At 41.0% G+C, this 26,126-nt stretch overlaps 1 protein-coding gene across 4 annotated transcripts in view; it reads left to right on the forward strand.

The window, feature by feature from the left end:
- Positions 1 to 26,126, forward strand: part of HTR3B (5-hydroxytryptamine receptor 3B) — an 81,236-nt gene that overhangs the window by 50,123 nt on the left and 4,987 nt on the right. For 2 of the 4 annotated variants that reach the window (XM_081544790.1, XM_081544791.1), the window contains 5 exons: positions 13,249 to 13,293; positions 13,759 to 13,868; positions 14,536 to 14,705; positions 15,217 to 15,374; positions 25,830 to 26,040. In XM_081544790.1, the coding sequence (XP_081400916.1) occupies positions 13,795 to 13,868; positions 14,536 to 14,705; positions 15,217 to 15,374; positions 25,830 to 26,040 (613 nt within the window). In that variant the 5' untranslated portion in view covers positions 13,249 to 13,293; positions 13,759 to 13,794. The remainder of the gene's footprint in view (positions 1 to 13,248; positions 13,294 to 13,758; positions 13,869 to 14,535; positions 14,706 to 15,216; positions 15,375 to 25,829; positions 26,041 to 26,126) is intronic. The other 2 variants (XM_081544792.1, XM_081544793.1) reach the window with 1 other exon arrangement.

A 26,126-nucleotide genomic window follows, 5' to 3' on the forward strand; every position in this document is an offset into this window, starting at 1 on the left:
CCCAGAATAAACTGTACTTGATCCTGATATGTTACCCTTTTTATGTATTTCTGAATTTGAATTCCTACTTATGACAGGTTGCATCTATGTTAATGAGGAATATTGGGCTACGGTTTTATTTCTTGTAATGTAGTGGTCTGTTTTTGGTGTTGGTTTTACAAAACCAGATGAAAACTGTTCCCTCCTCAATTTCCTGAAGGAGTTGTGTAATACGGATAATTTTCTTCCCTAATGTTTAATAGAATTCACTAGTAAAACTATCTAGGGCTGGAGTTTTCTTTGTGGGAAGGTTTTTAAATATAAATTCACATCACTAACACATAAACGATTTTCCAAATTTTCTATTCTTGTGTCACTTTTGGAATTTATATTTTTCAAGGAATTTGTCTGTTTTATCAGAGTTGCAAATTTATTTTTTTCATAATATTCCCTTTTAATTCTTTTAATGTCCAAAGGATCACCAGTGATGCTACCTTTTTCATTCCTCATATTAGTAATTTGTGTTTTCTCTTATTTCCCTTGACAAATATTGCCAAATTGTTTATCAATTTAATTTATTTCTTTAAAGAACCAAAGGTTGCTTTTGAATTTTCCTTAGAGTTTCTATTTCACTGATACCTACTCTTACGTTTATTTCCTTTCTTCTGCTTACTGCACTTAATTTGTCCTTCTTTGTCTAGTTTCTTAAAATGGAAAGTTGTATTATTGAGTTTAAACCTATTTTCTTTTCTAATTTTAGCATTTAAAGTTATACATTTTGCTCCAAACACTAATTTAACTGCATCTTATGAAATTTTGATGGCTTTTTAAATTTGAGGTATAAAGTATACAGACTGAAACCCATCTTTTTAAAGCCAATCCCTTCCCCTCCAACCCCAGCCTCTGGCAGCCACAGATTTTATTTTTCTCCCTATGGTTTTGCCTTTCTCATATAAATGGAATCATATTGTATTTTCCTCTTTTTTGGCTTCTTTCACTTAGAATAATGCCTTTGAGATCCATCCATGTTGTGTTGTTGCATGTATCAGTAGTAGTATTCCATTGTGCAAATGTACGGCAATTTGTTTATGTATTTACCAGTTGTTGGACACGTGAGCTATTTCTGAGTTCAAGCAATTTTGAATAAAATCACTATAAATATTTGCATATGTTTTTACTTCTGTTGGATAAATACTTGCGAGTGGGATTGTTGAGGTGCATAAGGCAATTTTAACTTTACAAGAAACTGTCAAACTGCTTTCCACAGTGGCTGTAGCATTTTACATTCCACCTGCAAATTATGAGAGTTTCAGTTCCTCCACATGATTACCACACTTGATATTGTCAATTTCTTTAAATGTTAACCATTCTATTAGGTTTGTGGTGATATCTCAGTGTGGTTTTAAACTCATTTCACTAAAGACTAATGATGTTGAACATCTCTCTGTGTGCTTATTTGTCAATTATGTATTTTTTAAAATGAAGTAGTCACTCAAATCTTTTACCTTTTTTCAAATCTTTTACTTTTTAAAAAATAGGGTTGTTTGCTATCTTATTATTGAGTTGCAAGAGTTCTTTGTACAGTTTTAGTCTATTTCTGGATTCTATTCTGTCCAGCTAATCAATATATTTCTCCTTACATCAATATACTGTGTCAATTACTGTACATTACAGAAGTCTTGAAATCAGATGGTGTGAGTCTTCCAAACATAATTTTCTGTTTTAAAATTGTTTTAACTCTTCAAGGTACTTTGCATTTCCATACACACTTAAGAATTAGTTCAGTCATTTCTATTTTTAAGACTGATTTATTTTTTATTGAGATTACATTAAATCTATAGATCAATTAAAGGAGAGTCAACATCTTAACTTCTAATCCATGACAACACTGTATCTCTCCATTTGTTTAGTTCTTTAATTCTTTGTATCATGTTTAGAATTTTTCAGTTTTGCACATATCTGGTTAAATTTAATCTCTAAGTAATGCACTTTTTTGATGCTATCATAAACGGTATTTTAATTTTAGGTTTCTGTTTCTTGCTAGCATACAAAATATAAATGATTTGTATATATTGGCCTTTACCCTGCCATTACATTAATTTTTGAGCCTTTTTTGTAGATTTTTTCAGATTTCCTATGTAGAAGATCATGTTCCTTGTAGATAATTAAAGTTGTACTTCTTTCTTTCCAATCTTTATACCTTTTTGCACTAGCTCAAATCTCTAGTACAATGTTGAATAGAAGGGTACACTGTTCTATAAATATAAATTCAATAAACATGTTTATAGTATTGCTAAGGGTTCTTACAACTTCAATTTCTGTTGTTGTTCTATTAATTCATGGAGAGGTGTATAAAAATCCCCAACTATAATTGTGGTTTGTCTCTTTCTCTGTCATGTTACTAAATGCATATACATTTAAGATTATATGTCTTCTTGACAAATAGAACCTTTTACAGTTATGAAATGCACTTCTTTACCTCTGGTAATACTTTCTTTCTTGAAGGTTTTTTTTTATGCTTACTTTTTGCATGGTATATATTTTGCCTTCCTTTTATTTTCAATATCTGTGGCATTGTATTCAAAGTCATTTCTTAGAGCAAGTAGTTTGATCTTGCTTTTTCCCAACTTTTTATTTTTAAATAATTATAAATTTATTGGAAGTTGCAAGTAAATTTATAGAGAGGTCTGTTCACCCTTCACCCAATGCCCCCTGTATTTATCTTGCATAAATTTGGTATAGCAGCAATATTAGAAAATTGACATTGGTGCTTATTCCGATTTCTCTAGTTTTACATATACTTATTTGTGTGCATGTGTATTTGTGTGTGTTTCTCTATAATTTTATTATATGTGTAGCTTTGTGTAACCACCACTACCACCACATCGATCTACACAATCATCACCACAGGGTTCCCTGATACTGTTCACTTATAGACACAATCCTTTCTTCTGACAACTCCTGGCAACCAATAAATCTCTTCTCCATCTTTATAATTGTGTTATTTGAAGACTATTATATAAGTGGAATCATATAGAATGTTACCTTTGAGGTTGCCTTCTTTCATTCAGTATAGTTCCCTTCAGGTTCACCCAAGTTGCTGTGTGTATCAATTGTTCACTCCTTTTTGTTGCTGAGTAGTGTTCCAGGGTACTGCTGTTTTAACCTGTCAGTCTGTGCATTTTAATTGAAGTGTTCTATCCATTTATGAATACCATCTTGCTATTTGTTTTCTGGCTGTCTCATCTGTTTTCTGCTCCTCTTATCCTGCTTTATTTGGGATAAATTAAATATTTTTTAATATTTGATTTTAGTTCCTCTAAAATCAAATTGACTTTTTTGCAGTCCCTCTGTGTATTATTTTTAGATGTTATTTTAAGGGTTTCCATACCCATCATTAACTTAATATAATGTACTTAGAATTAATGTTATTATAGTTCATATAAAATATACAAAACTTACAACAGTAAAATTCCACGTACCTGTTCCCTTTACATTTGCATACTTAATACATCCTACAATACAATGTTATTATTATAATATACTTTGTTAAAATAATTCAATAATTTTTCTTTAATTTATTTTAATGGACGTGGTTTTCTACGTTAATATTTGAGTGCCATGCTATGAATTACAGACTCTGATTTTTTGACTGAGATTCAGGTATTGAAATTGATGTAAAATAGCTTAAAGTAAAAGTATAAATTATCTGTTATAACAGGGTTCAAATTATTTTTTATCTGATGTAAGTTATTTTAGCATAATTTTCCTCTAGCTTAGATAAACCCCTACTCATTATTTCCTCATAAGCAGGTGCGTTTAAATGGAGCACACACAAAAAAATCCCCCATTTAGCAAACAGTTTCACTTTTCTCAGCTTTACTTCCCCACTCACACTAGTAAAAGCACTATATCCAGGATCCTAGAAAATACTTTTTAATCAAATGGCAGAAAATGTCCACTCTTAACTGTCAACAACGCAGTTTTACACAATGGTCCAATAGAAAACTCCTTTAAATCTCTTTTCTATTTTGATGTTGATCTGGAATTTTGGAGACAATTTTCTGGGGCTGCATCTTCACCTACTTAAGAGATATTAGTACTTGCTATTTAGTTGTCAGCAGGTTATTATGTCTGTATTGTTTATTGGACATTGTCCAATGGGAAAAACATGATTTGAAAAAGACATGATATGAACCATGTTACATGAAACTCCAACAAGGGGATAACATCAGCTTTGAGTAAGAGATAAAGACAGCTTTCTAGGTCTCTCCTCATCCCTCTACTTTCTGACTTCATATTGATGAAGGTAAAGTAGAATTGCTCAGACTTTCCTTTACAGGCTTATTTGGAGATAAGGGAAAGGAGTAGAGTCTTTATATTAATATTTTCCCTTGGAACAACCATATCAAATTAAGTTTTTTTTTCTTTTAGAAGTTTAGTCTTTATTACAAAAAAACAATAATCACCAAAATAGTTACTGAAAACCAGGGCAAATTAGTTCACATTCACCAAATAATTTGACACCCTTAAAGCCTGAGATTATCATTGCTGTAAACTATAAAACACTAGGGCTCTGCAAGAACTTAATGCATCACTCAATCAATGACAGTGAACTTGGAGCTTCTGGTTTGGCAATGCTTAGTTGCCCACATGACATCTGAAATCCAAATCTGTCCACATAAGTGCAAAGAAATGCCCTGTAGGCCAAAGCTTCGAGAACAATACAATTCATGCCACTCCACTCCTTGTTACCTACCCAATACCTCAGGGCAACTGACAGTTTTAGATTGCTTACCTGACAATCACAGCAAGAGATGAGAATTATTAATATCTTTTGAAATAGTGTTTTTTAAAAATGTTTCACTTGTCTGAACTAGTTGAAGATACCGAATTGGAATGTTTGGTCTAACTCTTCCTACCCTAATAAGAGAAAACAAAATCATATCCATTATGATAGGTAAGGAGAACACTATTATTTTTTCAAAGATAATGCTTTTCTCCACTGTTGTGAAATATACTAATTTTTCCAAGAATATGTTAGACATATCATTTTATTGGATATGGAAAACTTGTCTTCTGAAATATGGAAAAATCTTACATTCCATCCCTCTAGCTTCATCCCTATCTCCTGTCTTGACTTTATCTTCTACGTGTACTCAATGTTACGGTGAACCTGATCTTCTTGGGTCCTGCCTGTGTGCTGTTCATTCTGCTGTTGCCTCAACTGAATGTGTCTTCTTTATCAGTCTCCATCTACAAAAGATTATAGCCCTCAAATCTCACCTCCTAAAAGAAATTTTGCTCAATTCTCCAACCTGGCAGCAATGTCTCCTTCCTTTGAATGCAATGAAGTATGTATATTTCTTCATGCACATAGTTGACTGTTAAAATGACACATGCTATGCTGCTGTTGTTTAGTCACTAAGTTGTGTCCAACTCTTTGAGACCCATGAACTGCAGCCCGCCAGGCTCCTTTGTCCACGGAATTTTCCAGGCAAGAACACTGGAGTGGGTTGCCATTTCCTTCTCCAGGGGATCTTATCAACCCAGGGATTGAACCTCCATCTCCTGCGTGGCAGGCGGATTCTTCACCACTGAGCCATCTGGCAAGCCCAAAATTTCTCACACCCTAATGTATTAATAGCTACTTGAGGGACTTCCCTGGTGGTCCAGTGGTTAAGACCTCACCTTCCAATGCAGGGGGTGCCAGGTCAATCCCTGGGGGAGCTAAGATCCATGTGCTTTGTGGCCAAAAAAGACATAAAACGGAAGCAATATTGTAGCAAATTCAATAAAGATTTTAAACATAACCTATATCAATAGTAATAATAATAATAATAAAAGAAACACTATTTAAAAATAGCTACTGGAGGGAAGGGTTTTCTAACTCATCATCCTATTTACCACAGTATTCAGGACAGTATATCTTATTTCGGGCTTCCCAGGTGGCTCAGTGGTAAAGAGCCTGCCTGCCAATGCAGGAGACATAGAGATGTCAGTTCAATTCCTGGGTCAGGAAGATCCCCTGGAGAAGGGCATGGCAACCCACTCTAGTATTCTTGCCTGGAAAATCCCACGGACAGAGGAGCCTGGTGGGCTACAATCTATAGGGTTGCACAGAGTTGGAAATGACTGAAGTGACTTAACACACACACACACGCGCACACACACACACACACACACGTCTTCCTTCAAAGCTAGCTGTGTAGATATTTGCCTAATCAATTAATTAGGATATGTGAATTTAATTCTAGAATCATCTTTATGAATGACTTAGTCTAACATGCTTTGCAAATGTCTATATTACATTCAGGTGGGCTGATCCTAAGGTTCATTCCAGAGGCACAACTGGTTTGAAGAACTTGATGAAAATCGCTCACAGATTCTGCTCAGACAAGGACATTCCCAATGTGAATAGATAACTTGCTGGATGCATCTGCCAGCAGCTGAACTGCTGGCAACTTTTGTTTCGAGTGAAGAGCTTTCAGCCCAGCTTTATCACTGCACCTCGCTACCACTATAATGTTTTGCCTCCTGTTTTATTTACATGAAAGACTACAGTCTCGTCTTAGAATTTCTGGGTATTATGAGTACCTTAGGGAAATCTGATTATAGAGATAATCTACTCAACAGTGAAGAGTTTCCATTTGTTTCTATTGAGTTTTTTCAATTCCGAATCACAGATACCTTTGTATTCCAGTCCATTGACTAGAGCCTCCCAGCCAGACGTTGAGGCATCTGTTTCTATAGTCTTCAGAACTGGGAAAGATAAATAAGAATGTGCGGGAATTATCTGTATATTTGCTAACCACCAATTTAGATCTAAATAGACTCCCTCTGTTAGGAAGACTAATGAATTCCAATTCTCTGAAATATCCTTTGCTTTTAACAAGCAGGATGGAAGGTATCTAAAGAAAAAAAAGAGAGAGAGATACACAGAGGGAAAAGCTGTGAATAATGCCACTAGAGAACCAATTATGTTCACCAGCTGGCATTGAGAAACTTGTTTCTCATGACAAAAAAAAAAAGACTTCAGTTTTAGCCTCAAACTTCTTTTTGACATTGTGTTCTTTAGGGCTGAATAACCAATCCTCCCAGACACCCCCTCTAAGATGTTAGGGAAAAAATCCTAAACACTATTATTATGTGTAACATGACAAAGGGCTGGACAGGAAGAGAAAAACAAGCAAAGGTATCAACATGACAGTTAGTAAGAACCAAACTGGATACAATGACAGTGGGAAGGAAACTTTAGGATACAGAGACCTTCCTCTCCAGCCGGTGACTGAGGCAAGGAGATACACAGCCGGGAAGAAACTGCTCCGGAGGCTTGATAGATGTAAAAGTGTGTTTGTTAGGAGAGAGCAGTGAAAAGCTGTATTACTTGGTAATGGAAACTACATCTCGGACTTTTTCTCCCTATGACGAGGGGACCCCCATTGATTGGAACTAAGCCTATATACTCTTAGACGTTCAGTCATATCCAACTCTTTGAGACTCCCTCGGCAAGAATACTGGAGTGGGTTGCCATTTTTCTCCTCCAGGGGATCTTCCCAACCCAGGGATCAAACCCGGGTCTCCTGGATTGGCAAGAGGATTCTTTACCACTGAGCCGCCTGGGAAGCAACTAAGCCTGGAACGGAGTCTTTCTGTGCTTTAGTGGGTGAGACATGATCTATTTCAGGCTGTCTCAGCCAGTGAAACTTGGAAGAAAGAGGTGTGCCCAACCTAGAGCTCTCACTAGAGGTCTTATTTTTTTAAGTCTTTATTGAACTTGTTTCAGTGTTGCTTCTGTTTTATGTTTTGATTCATTGGCCACAGGTATGCTTCCTGCCCTGAGCCCCACAGAGCTGATATTGGCTGGGAGTCCCCTCTGTCCCTCTTCCAAGCTGTTTCTTGGGGAAATACTAGTGAATTCAATGTTTTCACTTGGTACAATCTGTCCTCCATATCCTTGGAGATTGCAGATATCTGCAGATTGAACCAACTCTGAATCGAAAATATTTTTATTTATTTGTTTAGTCGTGCCTAACAGCTTGTGAGATCTTAGTCCCCTGACAGGGATTGAACCTGGGTCCTCCAAAATGAAAGCATGGAGTCCTAACCATTAGACCAAATATATATATGTATATATATATATATATATATATATATATATTTATTTATTTATTTATTTATTTATTCCAGAAAGTTCCAAAAAATAAAACTTGAATTTTCCATGCACTGGCATTCAATCCAGGTTGGATTTATTTACATGGCATTTATACTGTAATGGGTAATTATGAGTATTCTAGAGATGATTTGGGCTTCCCAGGTGGTGCTAGTGGTAAAGAACCTGCCTGCCAGTGCAGGAGACACAAGAGATGTGGGTTCGATCCCTGGGTCAGGAAGATCCCCTGGAGGAGGGCATGGCAACCCACGCCAGTATTCCTGCCTGGAGAATCTCATGGACAGAGGAGCTTGGCGAGCTACAGTCTATGGGGTCGCAAAGAGTCGGACACAACCAAAGCAAATAAACATTTCAGCACAGAGATGATTTAAAGTATACAGGAGAATGTGGCAGGTTATATACAAATCCTTCTCTATTGTGTACATAAGGAACTTGAGTTTCTGTAGATTTTGGAAACCAAGAAGGTTTTGGAGCATCTGGAGCCAATCCCCCATGGATACTGAGGGACAACTGTATACCATTTTAAAACCTGCCTTTCCCAAGTATCTGTTTGAAGTTGATAAAAATCTGTAGAGCAAGTTCACTCAGGCTAGCCTTTGTTGAACAGCTATAACAGGATTACTCTATCTGTGAACCATCCTCTTTTTCTCAAGGTACCTAGAAATATTCATGCAATAACAACTTGCTTTCTTGATTGCAGAAAGGGGGAACTTGAAAAGTTTATTGTTTCTCTTTCAAACTATGCCACCCCCTGTGCACACTTGTACAGTCTTGAGTACTGCACAAGTCCAGGTGCACCCCCTCCAAGAGCAAATATCAATAGCACCTCCCTAGCCCCACTCAACCTGGATTGAAGACAGTGGTAGTCTTGACCCTATGCACAAACATCATATATTTTTGATGTGGTTGGATAATTCACTGGATAATTAATTTAATGTGTCTTGTTCTAGGGAATAAAATGGACCTGTTATTTGCTTTCATGTCATAACTCCCCAGCTCCATCGTTTTACTGAAATTGGTATTATATTTAATATTACAGAAGTACAAAGATTACTTAAATGACTCTTTACCTTTGAATAAAAATCAGAAGGAGAAGCGTTTCACATTTTATTTTACATATTTCCATCTTGGATTTTCCATATCTCTATTCTCTTTGAATGATGCAACTTTTAGTGATGGATTATGAAAGTGAAAAAGTTGCTCAGTTGTGTCCGACTCTTTGCGACCCCATGGACTATACAATTCATGGAATTCTCCAGGCCAGAATACTGGAGTGGGTACCCTTTCCCTTCTCCAGGGGATCTTCCCAACCCAGGGATTGAACCTAGGTCTCAGGGTTGCAGGCTGCTTCTTTACCAGCACAAGGGAAGCCCAAGAATACTGGAGCGGGTACCCTATCCCGTCTCCAGGGGATCTACCTGACCCAGGAATCAAACCGGTGTCTCCTACATTGCAGGCAGATTCTTTACCAACTGAGCTATCAGGGAAGCCCATGGGAAGAAATGGATTTATCTGTAGTCTGTATTAGCCTTCTTACTCATACATTCCCTGGAAATATTTTCAAAAATGGTTTCTTTTTTCTCTATTAATACATTTTTTAAATGGCAGCTCTATTGATGTATAACCCAACTACAAAATTCATCTATTTAAAGTATACAATTCAGTGATTTCAGTATATTCACAGAGTTGTGCAACCATCACCACTATCTAATTTCACAGCATTTCATCACTTCAAAAACAGCCTTCGTACCATTAGCAGTCACATCCTGCACCCCACCCCCACCAGCCCTAGGCAAACACTAATCTAATTTTTACTTCTATAGATCTGCCTATTCTAGATATTTCGTATAAATGGTATCTTACAATAAATAGCCTCTTGTGACTGAATTCTTTCATTTAGCATAGTGCCTTCAAGGTTCATCTGTATCATAGCATATATTATCTTTCATTACTTTTTAGTGCTGGAAAATATTCTATTGAATGAATATATACTAATTTTGTTTATCCATTCATCAGTTGATGGGCATTGGCTTATTTCTACTTTTTAACTGCTTTGAACATTCCTGTACAGGTTTGCTTTTTTTTTTCCTCTACAGGTTTCTGTGTGTGGACTTGTTTTCAAGTCTCTTGATTATTCACTTAGGAGTGGAATTGCTAGGTCATATGGTAACTCTGTATTTAACATTTTAAGGAACTACCATACTGTTTTGCAAAGTGGCTGCACAATTTTAAAATCCCACTAACAATGTATGAGGGCTCCAACTTTCGATATTCTTCCTAACACTTCTTATTTTAATTTTATTCATCCTAGTGGGGTAGAGTGGTATCTCATTGTGGTTTTGATTTGCATTTCCCTAATAACTAATGATGTTGAGCTTCTTTTCAAGTGCTAATTGGCCACATATGTATATTTCTTTTAGAGAAATATCTATTCAAGTCCTTTGCTCATTTATTTTTTAAATTTGTATTGGAGTACAGTTGATTTACGATATTGTATTAGTTTCAGGTATACAGCAAAATGATTCAGTTATACATATACATACCTATTCTTTTTCTGATTCTTTTCCCATTTAGGTTATTATAGAATATTGAGTAGTCATTTAAAAAAATTTTTTTGGCTGCACATTATGTGGGATCTTAGTTCCCTGACCATTCAAACCCATACCTCCTGCACTGGAAGTTCGGGGTCTTAATCACTAGGCTGCTAGAGAAGTCCCTAAATTATTATTTTTGCTGTGGTAAAATACACATAATATAAAATTTACCATCTTAACCATTTTTTAAGTGCACAGTTCAATGGCATTAAGTACATGCTCATTGTCACGCAGTTATCACCACTGTCCATCTCCAGAACTCTTCATCTTCCAAAACTGAAACTCTATACCCATTAAACACTGACTCCCCATTTCCCAGCCCTGGCAACCATCATTCTACTGTCTGTCTCTCTGAATTTGACTGGTTTAAGTACCTAGACTTAGTGTATAGTGGAATCACCTGTCCTTCTGTGACTGGCTTACTTTGTGACTTAGCATAAAGTTTCATCCATATCGTAGCATGTGTCAGAATTTCCTTTCTTTTAAAGACTGAGTAATATTACATTGTATGTATATACCACATTTTGTTTGTCCATTCCTCTATTGATGGATACTTGGGTTGTTTCCACCCCTTAGCTACTGTGAATAATGCTGCTGTGAACATGGGTGTACAAATATCTGTCCTAGTCCTTGTTTTCAGTTCTTTTGGGTAAATGCCAAGGAGTGGAATTGCTGGACCATGTAGTAGTTCTATTTTTAAGTTTTTAGGAACAGCCACACTGTTTTCCATAGCAGCTGCACCATTTTACATTTCCAACAATAGTGCACAAAAATTCCAATTATCTTCACCAATGCTTATTTTCCACTTAAAAAAAAAAGTAGCCATCCTAATGAGAGTGAAATGGTATTTCATTATGGGTTTTGATTTGTATTTCCCTAGTGATTAGAGATTATATAAGCCAGCTCTGACTCTGACTGCTGTAACAGATACCATAGACATGGTGACTGAAACAACAGAAATTTATTTCTCACAATTCTGGAATCTGGGAAGTTCAAGATCAAAGTTCTGGACAATTTGGTTCTTAGTAAGAGCTGTCTTCCCAACTTGCAGATGGCTGCCTTCTCACTGTGTCTTCATATGGAGGAGAAAGAGAGATCATTCTCTCTTCCTCTTTTTCTAAGGCCACCAATCCTATTGGATGAGGGCCCACCCTTGCAACCTCATTTTACCTTAGTTATCTCCTAAAAGTCCTATCCCCAAATACAGCCACATATGAATTTGGAAGAACACAGTTTGGTCCATAGCCATGACGCTGAGCATATTTTCATGTGTTTATTGGCATTTGAATATCTACTGTGGACAAATGTCTGTTCAAGTCTTTTGTCCATTCTTAAATAAGGATTTTGGTTTTGAGCTGTAAAAGTTCTTTAATATTCAGGATAATAACCCTTTATCAGATATATGATCCACAAATATTTTCTCACATTCCATGAGTTGCCTTCTCACTATGTTATGTTCTGTGATGCTTGTTTTAAATTTGGGTTACTTATCTTTTTATTGTTGAGTTGTAAGAGTTCTTTATGTATTCTAGATACAAACCTCTTACTAGCTATGTGATTTGCAAGTATTTTCTCCCACACTGTGGATTGTCATTGACTTCCTGTCATTTGACTTTAAAGCACAAAATTTTTAAATTTTGATGAAGGACCATTTACTTCTTCTTTTGTTGCTTGTGCTTATGGTGTCTTATCTAAGAAATTATTGCCTAAATCAAAGTCATGAAGATTTACTCCTATGTTTTGTTCTAAGAGTTTTGTAGTTTTAGCTCTTATGTTTAGGTTTATGATCCATTTTGAGTTAATGTTTGTGTGTGGTATGAAATATTCCTTTTCTTTTAATCCCTAAGAACATAGTAACTATAGAATGTTTTTGTTTTTTTACTAGATTCAAAATGAAAAAAAATTTAATGAATAGGATTTTTTTTTGTTTCGGGGGTCTTTGCTTTTTTAATCACTGATTCATTGCAGAATGGGCAACCACATGTATTTATATCATCAAAAATATACCTCACCTGGATTAAGCTCATTCAGTCTGTTTTATAAGCAGAGAAATCCAAACATTAGGTAACAACAGGAAAGGCTGCCAATGGCAATTGAAATATTAATAATACTCATTCAAAGATTAGGAATAACATCTTAATTACAGATAAGAGCTTGGTCTCATCTTTTTAGTCCAGAATTGGCTATCACTATATATCATCTTTTAGTCTGATTAATGGCAGAATAACTAGTAAAGTAGGAAAGAGATTAGCAAATCATTTAAGATGTCAAGTGCAGTTAAAGCATCATTTTGTTATAGATAATACAGTAAAGCTTATAGCAACAGGTGTATGTAATAAATAACTGGGAATACTCAGATCTTAAAGAGTCAAGGTAATGTTTTTAAAATCAGCATTATTTACTTGGATGCAATTTTCTTCCTCTGAATTGTCATACTGTTGAATTGGGCTTTGATTTACTGACTCTCTAAGATTTGGTGTGTGTTTAATTTTTGCTTTGCAGGATACACAGAATCAAAAGTTAAAGACAAGCATATGGTATCGTGAGGTAAATGATTATTTTTTTTCTTTCTATGCATGCTGGACTCCTGAAATTGATCTGCTGAAAAATGTAATTATTTGAAAGAATAGATATTATCTTTTTTTTCTTTTTTTGGCTGCACCTTGCTGCATGTGTGATCTTAGTTCCCTGACCAGGGATCAAACTCATGCCCTCTGCAGTGACAGCTCTAAGTCTTAACCACTGGGTTGCCAGGGAAGTCCCAGGAATAGATACTATCTTTCCTTTTATAGTTCCTTACATCTGCAGCCGACCTGATTTATTAGAATCTGAGTAAGATATATGGCTGTTGTCTCTGATTAGGGCAAACATCTTTAGGAGTTGGATGAGAAGTCCTCTCCCCTAACAGATAGTAGCAACAGGCTGATCAACTGAGTTATTCATCCAAATTCCTCTTCAGTTCTTTGCTGGGGCTGACATTGCCTCTTTGTGACATTTTCTTTTTGGCTACAGGTTTGGGATGATGAGTTTTTATCCTGGAACTCCAGCATGTTTGATGAGATTAGAGAGATCTCTCTACCTCTAAGTGCCATCTGGGCCCCTGATATCATCATAAATGAGTAGTAAGTGTGTGGGGTGTGTTTCTGTGGGGTGTAGACTGCTTAGAATACTCAAGCCAGTTGCTGCTTCCTTTCAGACATTGTTACTGTTTTTTGTTTCTCAACTTGAAGAGGAGCTGTATTGTTGGGAGCATTCAGGTTAGCAGTATCAAAACCATGAGTTGACATCATTTAAGATACAGTGTGTGCGTGCATGCTAAGTCCCTTCAGTCGTGTCCAACTCTTCCCAGTCCCATGGACTGTAGCCCACCAGGCTCCTCTGTCCATGGAATTCTCCATTCAAGAGTACTGGAGTGGGTTGCCATGCTCTCCTCCAGGGAATCTTTCCAACCCAGAGATTGAACCTGCATCTCTTCCATCTCCTGCATTGGCAAGCAGGTCCTTTACCACTAGAAGCCCTTTAAGATAAAGGTTTGATCGCCAATGCTTGATGTTACCCATGGATTATGTCTGTGTTTTAACAGTAGCAAGTGAGTTGGCTCATGAGGCTGTCATCACTGAACCCACGTTTGCCAGGTGACTGTCTCATGGAAAATGTGATTCAGTCTTTGCACTTCTGGGCTAGTCTGGGATGATATATGGTCACTACCAACTCATAATCAGTTCTGTTTATGTATTAGAATGATGAAAGCTCACTGTGTAACAACAAGATCTCTTGTGTTTCACACAGTGTGGACATTGAAAGATCACCTGACCTTCCCTATGTCTATGTGAACTCATCTGGGACCATTAAACACTCCAAGCCCATCCAGGTGGTCTCTGCATGCAGTTTGGAGACATATGCTTTTCCATTTGATGTCCAGAATTGCAGCCTAACCTTCAGTAGCATTCTGCACACAGGTAAGTCATGAAAGGTGTAGTCTGCTAGTGGGCAAACACAGTTGTGCTGGGCGGGCGCACAGAGGTGAAATTATATTATGTGGTTCCTCAACTGATTTTATTTTTGCACATAACTGACTTTTTATAAATCTAAAATCTTCTTGCAGTTATTTGGCTCCTGCTGCAATTCAGACTAAGCACAGTATTGTGCCCAGAGATAGTGCCCTTTGCTGCTGTTGGTTTGAAAATACAATATTAGGCCTCCATTGCCAGTGAGAACGTTACAGAATTCTCATTCTATAGACAATGGAGTGCAAACCCTAAGTTCATACCTGCTTTTTTTTTTCATAACCAGAAAGTTTTTGTTCCTCATCGTTACCCCTAATTCAAAATGGTATATTGAACCCCATCTCAGTAAGACTGTCCATATGGGAGCAAGAATAAAAAGGAAAGGTTTTAATTGGGAATTAGAAAAGTGGGTTGTCTTTGGTGCCTGTTTCTATGGGAAATCAACTGTTTCTGTTATTTTCAGTGGAAGATATAGACCTGGCCTTCCTGAGGAGCACAGAAGACATTACACATGACCAAAAGGCATTTTTGAATGACAGTGAGTGGGAACTTCTTTCTGTGTCCTCAGCCTACCGCATCCTGCAGAACAGCGCTGGAGATTTTGCACAGATTCAGTTCAATGTAGGTTCCACCCCTCTTCCTGTCCCTGTTTCCCACTTCTCTGCAGTCTTTCACCTTCCCTATCAGGCTGAGCAATCTCTGCTCTCCTGCATCTTCTCATTCATATCACCTAAGCACAGCTGATTCGGATGGCTCCAGACATCTGTTTGCATCTGAGACCAGAGGTTCAGCCATAGATCCTGGACTCCTGCTGTAGCGATTCCCTACGTGAATATAAAGAGGATGGTTTTCAGGCACAGAGCCCTGAACCAGCCACTGCAGCAGGAATCCTCAAGCCTTTCAGCACATATAACATTCTCACCTCTAATTGCTACTGAGAAAGAAAAAGAAACCCACACACAACAGCAACCAAAATTAGGAGAAAAGTGTCTCTTCAATATGAATGTCCTGTGTGACATTAAGTAAATTATTAATTATTCCAGATGCAAATGCATAAAATTATCATAGTATTAACTTAAGTATCTTGAGGGATTAGCTAACCTGTCACCAGCAGGATCCTCAGAGACCACTAGTTGTTTCCAGATCTGAGAAGTACAACTGCTCTGCAAGGACCTGATAAGAACTCAAACTTCTCAGATGCGCCAACAGGAATGCTTTTGGCTGCATTGTTCCTGGGGAAATGCGTCCAGCAGGTGCCTGGAGGGGCCAGTGGGGAGCAGGACAGTGAAGCCTGCTCCTTTGCAGCTCAGGGGCACCGTTCCTCCTTCCCTCCTGGCAAACCATCCTGACATGTGGTCTGCAGCAAGTTTCTGCAGCCAGTAGACTTGTCATTAGTGTTCAACACTGCTTTTCTGCACAAAGTCAGCTAGTGATGGTGGTAGCTGGCGTGTGGGAGGGTCCTTCAGGCCAGGTTAAGCTGATTGAAAGCTAGTGACTACAGACAGGTCAGGATTAATCACAACTGAATTCTCCTAGAAACAAACCTTTTGAATAAGAAGGAAAAAATTAGACTACACTAAGGTGCTATGGTTACAGTAGATAATTACCTGCTAAGGAGGATGGTGGTGGTGAAATAAGCGATTACTGAGGGCATAGAAGCCCTCCATTGTTATGTGGTTTGCAGTTTTCTAGTAAAGCGCTTGTTAAATCAAGGCCTCTTAAATACAGCTGTGATTTGAACCTGACTGATGTATAATGCTGGGCACCAGCTAATCCCAATTCACGCCTTCCTTGCAATAGGGCTTGAGTCCTTGCCTCTTCTACTTGGTTTTTTAGCAAAGCTTACATTGTGGCTTGTTTGTCCACTTTTTTACCGAGGGAAAGGGAGCGGGGGGAAAAGAAAGCTTTTTTAATTTCAATGAGTTTCTTGGCTCAGAGTAAACACCTCATTAATTTTAAAGATATCAGCCTGCAAACATTATTAATGCGGCTCGAATAATGGAGAGCATTAAAGGGAAATGTGAGGGAGTAGCACGTGCAAGGTGGAACACAGTCACCTACCAAGCACTCCGGAGAACGCTGCACACACCATTACCTACACTGCACGGAGGAGGAAAACAAAGACGGGAGACGGGGCAGGTAAACCAGAGGGTGGGAGCGCGCGTACACACACACTCGCTCACTCTCTCTCCATGGAGCAGCCACTGTTTGTAGTTACATGTCACCCTCTACCCTAAATATTGTCTTCTCAACGGTGGTCAAGTTTTTCTGTGTCCTAGCTCCGTTTTAAATATGATGGACACAGGCACAAAATATTGTTAAAGGGAGGAGAGGCTTCCCTGAATCACAGGGAACAGGTCCGCGTTTCTTTGCTGTCTTCCCTGCCACACTTCTTCTCCATTCAGGGTTTACGCTGAGGGCAGCTGGAGAGGGCAGTGAGCCGATTTCTTGCTCTGGGAGCTTCTCCCAGGGTTCTGGTGCCGTGGGGGCTACAGTGGGTTGTCTGGGGGTGAGGGCTGCCTTCCACCTCGCCCTCGGGAGCAGAGTAGGGAAAGAATCCTGAGAAGAGTCACAGATCATGTTTGGTGGGGCAGGGAGCCGAACTCAGGAACAGTCCTGCAACCCTAGAAGACAAAGTAGACTGAGTGACTCCACAGGCCAGTTCTTTGCCCCCTTGACCTCTCTCAGCCTCCACGACTCCCCTGTTCCCACTATGTGCACGATGATGGCTCACGTTCTCTTACTCCGTGCCAGACATCCAACTCTGAACTGAGCAGTCAAGTCACCCTGGTGTCCTTCAACAACCTTTAGGCAATGATGTGAAATTCAGAGCCCAGTTCCCTTCCCACATTGGACCCACCAGGGTGCTGACATGAAAAGATCAGCTTCCTCTTAATCTAATCACCTGCTTTGTCCCCATCCAGGCTGCCCAGTATGGGGTTGGGGGCAGATACGGCAGAAGGAGGAACAAAGATCTAAATACATCTTCCACCTGGGCCTGATGTACACACTGCCACTGACACTAAATCAAATGCCCTGGGTGCCTGTTGGTTCCTGCTAACGTGCAGTCATATCTGTGGCTCCAGGACATGTATTGTTGATCAGAGAACACCGCTGACACCTTGGAGTCAGGCTGCATTCCGCAGGGAGCCCAGAACAGAGGCACGTCTGTGTGCAGCCTGGTGCCCGAGCCAGTGGCCCCAGGAGGGGAGGCATCCTTCAGTACACTGTTGGTTCCCAGAAGCAGGATGAGCATTCCATTTCTGTACGGCAGTGCTTTTTTAAAAAATAATTTTATTTATTTATAGCTGTGCTGGGTCCCTGTTGCTGTGCGGGCTTTTCTCTAGTTTCAGTGAGCGGCGGCTACTCTCTGCTTGGTGTGCACTCGGGCTTCTCATTGCGGTGGCTTCTCTCGTTGTGGAGCACGGGCTCTACGGTGCTCAGGCTTCCAAAGCTGCAGCTCACGGGCTCTAGAGCACAGTTTCAATAGTTGTGGTGAATGGGCTTCGTTGCTCTGTGGCATGTGGGATCTTCCCAGATCGGGGATCAAACCTGTGTCTCCTGCATTGGCAGGCGGATTCTTTACCACTGAGCCACCAGGGAAGCCCATGTATGGCAGTGTTTTGTTTCTTTTTTGTTTTTTAAAGAATGACGGTAGAAGTGTGAGGAGGTAGAAATGATACTTGAGAACTCTCATTGGATGCAAGGGCTTCCCGAGTGGTGCTAGTGGTAAAGAAGCCATCTGCCAATGCAGGAGACATAAGAGAGGCCATTTTGATCCCTGAGTCAGGAAGATCCCCCGGAGGAGGACATGGCAACTCACTCCAGTATTCTTGGACAGCAGACTCTGCAGGCTACACTTCATGGGGTTGCAAACAGTTGGACACGACTGAAGTGACTTAGCACACTCACATTGGATACAAACGGGCAGGCAGTTGTGGGAACTAAAGTGAGCCCTGACCCCAGATATCCTCTCACAGAGTAAATGCTCATGTGAGCAGGAACTGGGGGACCTACAGGGGACTCCGAGAAAAATGAAGAGGGGCGTTTGTGAAAGAAGCATGCCTCATGTATCCTATTTTTCAGATTTAATTTTCCTTTCTAGATTAGAGTAGATTAATTTTGTTGAGATATTGATTGAATGCAGTTCATAAACTTGATGGAAGATCCTTCTAAGCTCTACCGGTCACTCCAGAGAGAGAGAGAGGGAGAGAAAGAGAATTTGGACCCCTGGAAACCCTCCAGGGTCATTCGAGTAACCCTGGAATCATGGACTTTCTGCTAATCCAACTCGACCCATGGTCTAGATCCAAGAAGCTCTCACTCTTGCACAAGGATCTTACTTAAATGGCAGCAACTTTCCCATTCTTTCTGAATTGGGAATGTTGGGAGGGGCTTGGGAGAGGAGGAAAATGGGCTTCTGTGTGAAGCGTGAGTCTGGGCGTCAAAATTCCAACTATGTCATAAAGACGGTCATGCAAAATTGAGTACTGGTGGGGTCTACCATCAAGGAGGCAATTAGAGGCTAACCTTGGGGCCTATTCCATCTCCAAGGAGCTCTCCACACACACATTCTGAATTAGATTGATCTCTTTCATTAACATCAATAGGCTCCAAATACCTTTGTGTACTTATTATTACCTGGCTTTAATGGATAATGAAATTGTGGCATAATATTGCTAACACCTGAAGGGTGTCTAATGGAGAACACGGACTGAAACTAAAGTGCTTTTTCTTCCCTTTCTGTGGAATTTAAAGGCACCAGCTCCTTTAGTCCATTAGAAATGATGGGCTCTAGGTAGGGGCAGTTCTGCAGAGAGCAGTGTCTTGCCGAGCTGGTAACGTAACGTCCCCCTGGCATACGGGGGTCACTGCCTCTGATATGAGCTGCAGAGAAGTGGCCCCCAGAAGGCTGACTTCAAGAGGGGAGCCCCACTTTGGGTTCACTCCACTCTGTCACCCATTGGAACTAAAAGAACCATTATTAGCAGACTCTAATACAACTCGATGTACCTCTTTTGAGTTCTTATCCTGTGCCAAGCTCATTGCTAAGCACCGAGGACACCAGCATGAATAAAACAAGACTCTAGGTTCCTATCACGGGCCTCAAAATCTGCCCAAGGAGACATGATAACAATGACCACAAAACCAAGCACTTAGTCTATATTAGGCACCATTTTTAAAGTTTCCATATATAAAACCCTTACATCTCTAGGAGATGGGGACTCCATGTATCCACATTTTTACAAGTGGTTGAATTGGGGTACAGAGAAGTTAAGCAACTTAACCAAGGTTAACAGGTGACTGGTGGAGCCAGGACTTGACTCGACACTGCGTGCCTCATCCTGTACGATGCTGACACACAACTAAAGAGAACCAGTATATTTCAGTCCATTTTGTGGCATTTTCCCACTGTATGTTACTGGCCAAGTCGCCTGTATCAGTTTTTTTTTTTAAATATTTATTTATTTATTTTATTTATTTGGCTGCACCGGGTCTTAGTTGCAGCATGCAGGATCCTTTAGTTATAGCATGCCAGATCTAGTTTCCTGACCAGGGATCAAACCTGGGCCCCCTGCATTGGGAGCCTGGCCTCTTAGCCACTGGACCACCAGGGACGTCCCACCTGTATTAGTTTCTTTGGGTTGCCATAACAAAGTACCACTTTAAGACAATAGAACTTTCTTCTCTCATAGTTCTGGAGGTCAGAAGCCTGTAATCAAAGTGTAGGCAGGGTTGGTTCCTTTGGGCACTCTGAGGGACAGTCTGCTTCTTGCTTCTCCCTTAACTTTTGGTGGTTGCTAACAATCTTGGCTTTCCTGGGCTTGTAGGATATATCACTACAATGCCTGCCTCCATCTTCACATGCCTACAAAGGTATTATCCTTTGTATGTCTCTTCTCTTCTTCTTACAGGGACACCAGTCATATTGGCTTGAGGGCTCACTCTGTTCTGTAAGACCTCATCTTAACTCATTTCATTTGCAATGATCTCATTTCCAAATAAGGTCGTATTCTGAGCTTCTGGAAGGACATGAATTTTAGAGAGCTTTATTCAACCTAGTGGAGCTTCCCAGGAGGCTCAGTGGTAAAAAATCTGCCTGCCAATGCAGGAGACACAGGTTCAACCCCTGGGTTGGGAACATCCCCTTGAGAAGGAAATGGCAACCCATTCCAATTATTCTTGCCTGGAAAATCCCACGGACAGAGGAGCCTGGTGGGCTATAGTCCATGGGGGTCACAAAAGAGTCAGACACAACTAGTAATAAGCAACAACATTCAACCCAGTAGAGTCTGCCACCTTCTGACTCCCTCAAATTCGTATCTGTCCCATGTGCAAAATATAGTCACTCTATCACAACATTCCCAAATGTCTTAACCCATTTCAGTACTGATTCTAAGACCAAAAAGTAGTGAAAGTGTTAGTTGCTAAGTTATGTCTGACTCTTTGTGACCCCATGGAGTGTAGCCCACCAGGCTCCTGTGTTTATGGGATTTCCCAGGCACGAATACTGGAGTAGGTAGCCATTCCTTCCTCCTGGGGATCTTCCTGACCCAGGGATGGAACCCGGGTCTCCGGCATTGCAGGCAGATTCTTTACAGTCTGAGCCACCAGGGCAGTCCTCTAAGATGAAAACATCATCTAAACATAAACTCAGAAAGTCCCAAATGTTATCATCAAATCAAGCATAGACTCTGGGTATGGTCCATTCCAGGGCAAACTTCTGTCTGCAGACCTGTGAAACATCTAACTGTCAGAATCTGGTTCCTGATCTCATAAGACATGGGGTCAGGAGTCAGGGGCAAGAGCGGGGACCTGTCCTGTCAGCAGTTCTAGCTCTAGGATTTAGGGTTTAGGATCGTGCCTGACCTCGGCTGATGCCCAATTCATGTTTCCTTAACATGGGCATAAAGGGCTTTGAGGATCAAATGAGATCATGAGAACAAAACATTTCTCAAAACTGTGGGATAAAATCAGAGTTTCTTTAGGCTGCACTGGGCTTGTAGAGAAAATTAGACTAGTCCATAGGTAGTATTGCCCCCAAATCATCCTAAAGAAAAAGGTGGGTCCTTTGTTCTTGAAGAAAAGCAAAACTATAGGTACTGTTTGATCCATCTTAAGAACTGGCTCATCCTTGGTAAAAGGCAGAAGAATGGATGAAGTGGTTTTGGAAGGCCTGTCTAAGTTTATGATTTTATGTCAGCTTATAACTTATACAATTTTTTGAGTTGGAGAACTTTCTGCTTTATGTCACAGCCCAAGTTAATTGTCTACCCTTGTACCTACCTGTTTTCTCTCTACTTTCAACTACTCTTGATATCCAGTGAGGAATATCCTCACAATGGGAGTGGCTATATAAATTTGTGGGGCCTCATGCAAAGTGGAAATGCAGGGTCCCTTGCTTAAAAATTATTGAGAACTTCAAAATGACACCAAGCCAAGCATGGGGCCCTTCTAAATGCAGGACTCACTGCATGAAGCCACCTGCCTCCCAGCCTCTCAGTTCTTGCCATGCCTCTGCCCTGACACCTTGCGGAACATGAGGTTTGGTGAAATTGCACCTTCTTGGGAACCAGGGACCCTAACGAACTACACTGCTCCTCTTTGTTTCTGACCCAGATTTCTATTCACTCTCAGCATCAGCCTCTGTATGGAGAGGAATCATCTCAGCATGTGCTATTTACGTGGGAACTTTATACAGCAGCTGATCTCAATTGTACCAAAGATGTTGGCGAGGCAAAAGTAAACTGCTTTTTAAAAACGGGGGAAAAATCAAGGCATGGAGAGGTTGGATACCATCCAGAGTCCCTTAAACCAGCACATGGAATGGAGGGGCTCAGGAACTCTGCTGTTCCTTGGACTCTAAGTCTGGGCTCTCTCTGCTTAACCAACATGCCTACTTGTGCTTTTCTTTGGGGTAGCATTCTTATTCTCTTCATCTCCTTTATGTAACATCCACCATGAAGTCTCGGGGGGTCTTCTTGCTTCTACCCTCCAGAGACAGCAGACTCGGTCGCCCCCCATCCCCACAGCCCAGGTGGGGCCCAAACATAAGACCTCGTGTGGACTCTGGCCCTGAACTCCCTTCTCCCCAACCCACCTACCATGGCCGCATCTGTCACAGCGATACAAAGGAAGGAAAGAGATGCAGGGTGTTGACAGTTCATGGTTTTTCTTGTTGACTGCACTTTGGTAAAAATGTATTTTAACCAAATGATGGCAAAACAGTGAGTGTCACTCTGGTTTAGATGTTTGCAGGCAATTAAGTTTAATGTGGAAGACCACAGTCAGACTACAATTGGCCAAATGGCCCTGGTCTGCTGAGCTCCACTGAGTGAGGATATGCTTCCAGACCCAAAGGCTGAGGAGCCCTGACCCTTAGCAGCAAGGTGACATCTCATCTCACCCAGCCAGGCTCTTCCCCCATGACCTTCTGCTCCGTCTCCTGTCTATGCAATTATTTCCAGGCAGGGAGGCTGAGGTGAGAGAGAAGACCCTGAACTCAGCTCAGAGGTCTGATCAAACTGAGAGGAGGCTGTCTGGGAAAGAGCACAGAGCTTGGAACCAGAAGGTGCAGGGGCACATCCCACTTATTCAACTTACTTAAGCCATATTACCTGCCAACAAACTCACATTGAAGATTAAATAAATCACATCCCACGTGAAAAAGCTTCTACAACACTTTCTGACATGTAGAAATTGTTCAGTTGTTTGGTGAATCAGAGAAATGGGAGATTTCAGACATTGTTGTTTTTTTTTTCTCTTCTCAAATCTAACAGCACAGGGCCCAGAACATTCATTTAGTGAACATTTATTGAATGTGTGTGTGTGTGTGTGTGTTTTCAGTCCCTGAGTGATGTCCAACTCTTTGTGACTCCATGGACTATAGCCCACCAGGCTCCACTGTCCATGGGGTTCTCCAGGCAAGAATACTGGAGTGGGTTGCCATTTCCTTCTCCAGGGGATCTTTCCAAATCCAGGATCAAACCCATGTCTCCTGCATTGGCAGGTGATTCTTTACCACTGAGCCACTAATCAGTTCAGTTCAGTCACTCAGTTGTGTCTGACTGTTTGTGACCCCGTGGACTGCAGCATGCCAGGCTTCCCTGTCCATCACCAACTCCCAGAGCTTGCTCAAACTCATATCCATCAAGTCGGTGGTGCCATCAAACCCTCCCATCCTCTGTCATAAAATAGGCATTATTTTTGACCCCATGAGGGATCAAAAATTACTGTTCTCACCCTCAAAGTGTCCATAGTCTGATGGGGGAAGCAGCCCTGTCGTATCCTGTTTCTCTCCAGGAAGGATGAGAACAGATTTTGTGTTCATTACAGACACGTCCTATGACCATCCCAGAGAAGCTTGGTGTAACAAAATGGCAACGGCTCTCACTGTAATTTTATGAGACTTAAATTCCCAGCTATAAGACTTCTCTCACGGCCCCGCAGTTAAGAATCCACCAGCCAATGAAGGGGACACGGGTTTGTTTCCTTGCCTAGGAAGATCCCACATGCCACAGGGCAACTGAGCCCCTGCAGCACAGCCACCGAGCCTGCGCTCTAGACCCCGCATGCTGCAGCTAATGAAGCTCGCTCACCCTAGAACCTGAGCTCCACAACGAGAGAAGCCACCGCAATGAGAAGCCCGCACAACGCGACCGGAGAGTAGCCCCCACTCTCCGCAACTACAGAAAGCCTGTGGGCAGTCACGAAAAAAAAAATAAATTAGCACAGCCAAAAAAAATAATTAATTAATTAAAAAAGAAAAAAAACAATTCCTGGCTACCGGACCCGCTCAGCAGCTCTCTGCCCAGCCATGCTGTGGGCCCTGGTGGATCCCTGTAGTTGCCCCACTTCACAGCTACTTTTGCTCCTGGAGGCTGGACTGTGGACTGCAGAGATGGGAGCTCTGGTCCTGTTTGGGAGTAGCAGGCAGGGGGAACAGTGGCCGGAGGTTGGAGGGAGGGAGAGACTGAGTGAGGTGTTTTATCTTTCCATTCCCCTCCCCCCCCCCCAAGGAGCCTCCACCCGCGGGCCGTGCTCCTAAGAGGAAGCCACAGGTCCACCCAGCTTCCTCTCCCCTCAGGTTCCAACCGCATTGCTGGCCCTGGGCCCCTTCAGGCCTACAGGTAGGGACAGCTCACCCAGGCCCCCAACCCCTGGGGGACTGCCCTCCTCCTGTGATTTCTTTATGTCCCGCCCACCTCTGCTTTCCTAGTGTCCTTGTGCTGTTTGTCTCTAGCCAGTCTCTGACACAAACACAGGTACTAAAGTGTGTGCATTCCAAGTAAGAAGAGAGACTAAACCAAAACCAGTGTCATATTTGCAAACCAAGTGATTTTAAGAAGAAAGATTTTTGGTGTGAGACCTGATTTTAAAACAGTTTCTCACTCTCCAGCTATGTGAATTTGGACAAGCCAGTTAGTCTCTAGGATCCTCTGTCTCCTGGTTAAAATGGAGGTTATAATACTCAGCGCCCAGAAATGCTGTGAGGACTAGATAAGAAAAATCAGGTAGAACGCTTAGTCCAGTGCCTGGCACACAGCAAGTGATAAATAAATGGTGGCTTCTTCTTATAATTATGAATAATATTAATATTAGTTATACAGAAAAGCTTAAAGGATTTCCCCCCTCTATTTTGCAAACCACAAAATAACCTCCTATTTCTAAACGACATAAAGGGACTTCCCTGATGGGCCAGTGATCAAGAATCTGCCTTGTAATGCAGGGGACACAGGTTCCGTCCCTGGTGGAGGAACTAAGATCCCACATGCCTTGGAGCAACTAAGCCCATGCACCTCAACTCCTGAACCCATGCTCTCTGGAACCAGTGAGCTGCAAATACTGACCCCACACACAACTAGAGACTTCCTGTGCTACAACGAAAGATCACGCATGATGTAATGAAGATCACATGTGCTGCAGCTAAGAGCCAACACGGCTAAATAAGTTTTTAAAAACTAAAAATAAATTATGTAGACTTTTCATATTATGTAAAAATGCTGGGACAGCAGTGTTCTTGGCTAGTCCATCGGCTTGGACCCTCTTGTCAACAGACTGCTTGTCCCTGTCCAGGTGGTGATTCGCAGGCACCCTCTGGTCTATGTGGTGAGCCTGCTGATCCCCAGCATCTTCCTGATGCTCGTGGACCTGGGCAGCTTCTACCTCCCACCCACCTGCCAAGCCAGGATTCTGTTCAAGACCAGCGTGCTGGTGGGCTACACCGTCTTCAGAGTCAACATGTCTGATGAGGTGCCAAGGAGCGCAGGGAGCACCCCTCTGATTGGTGAGCAGCCCCAGGGTCACCAGGCCTTTTAAAAAATTATTCATTTATTTTTCACTGTGCTGACATTCACTGCTTCGTACGGGCTT

This window comes from Giraffa tippelskirchi, chromosome 11 (assembly GCF_054371585.1).
Source record: "Giraffa tippelskirchi isolate mGirTip1 chromosome 11, T2T-mGirTip1v1.2.pri, whole genome shotgun sequence".
Classification (NCBI taxonomy): Eukaryota; Metazoa; Chordata; class Mammalia; order Artiodactyla; family Giraffidae; genus Giraffa; species Giraffa tippelskirchi.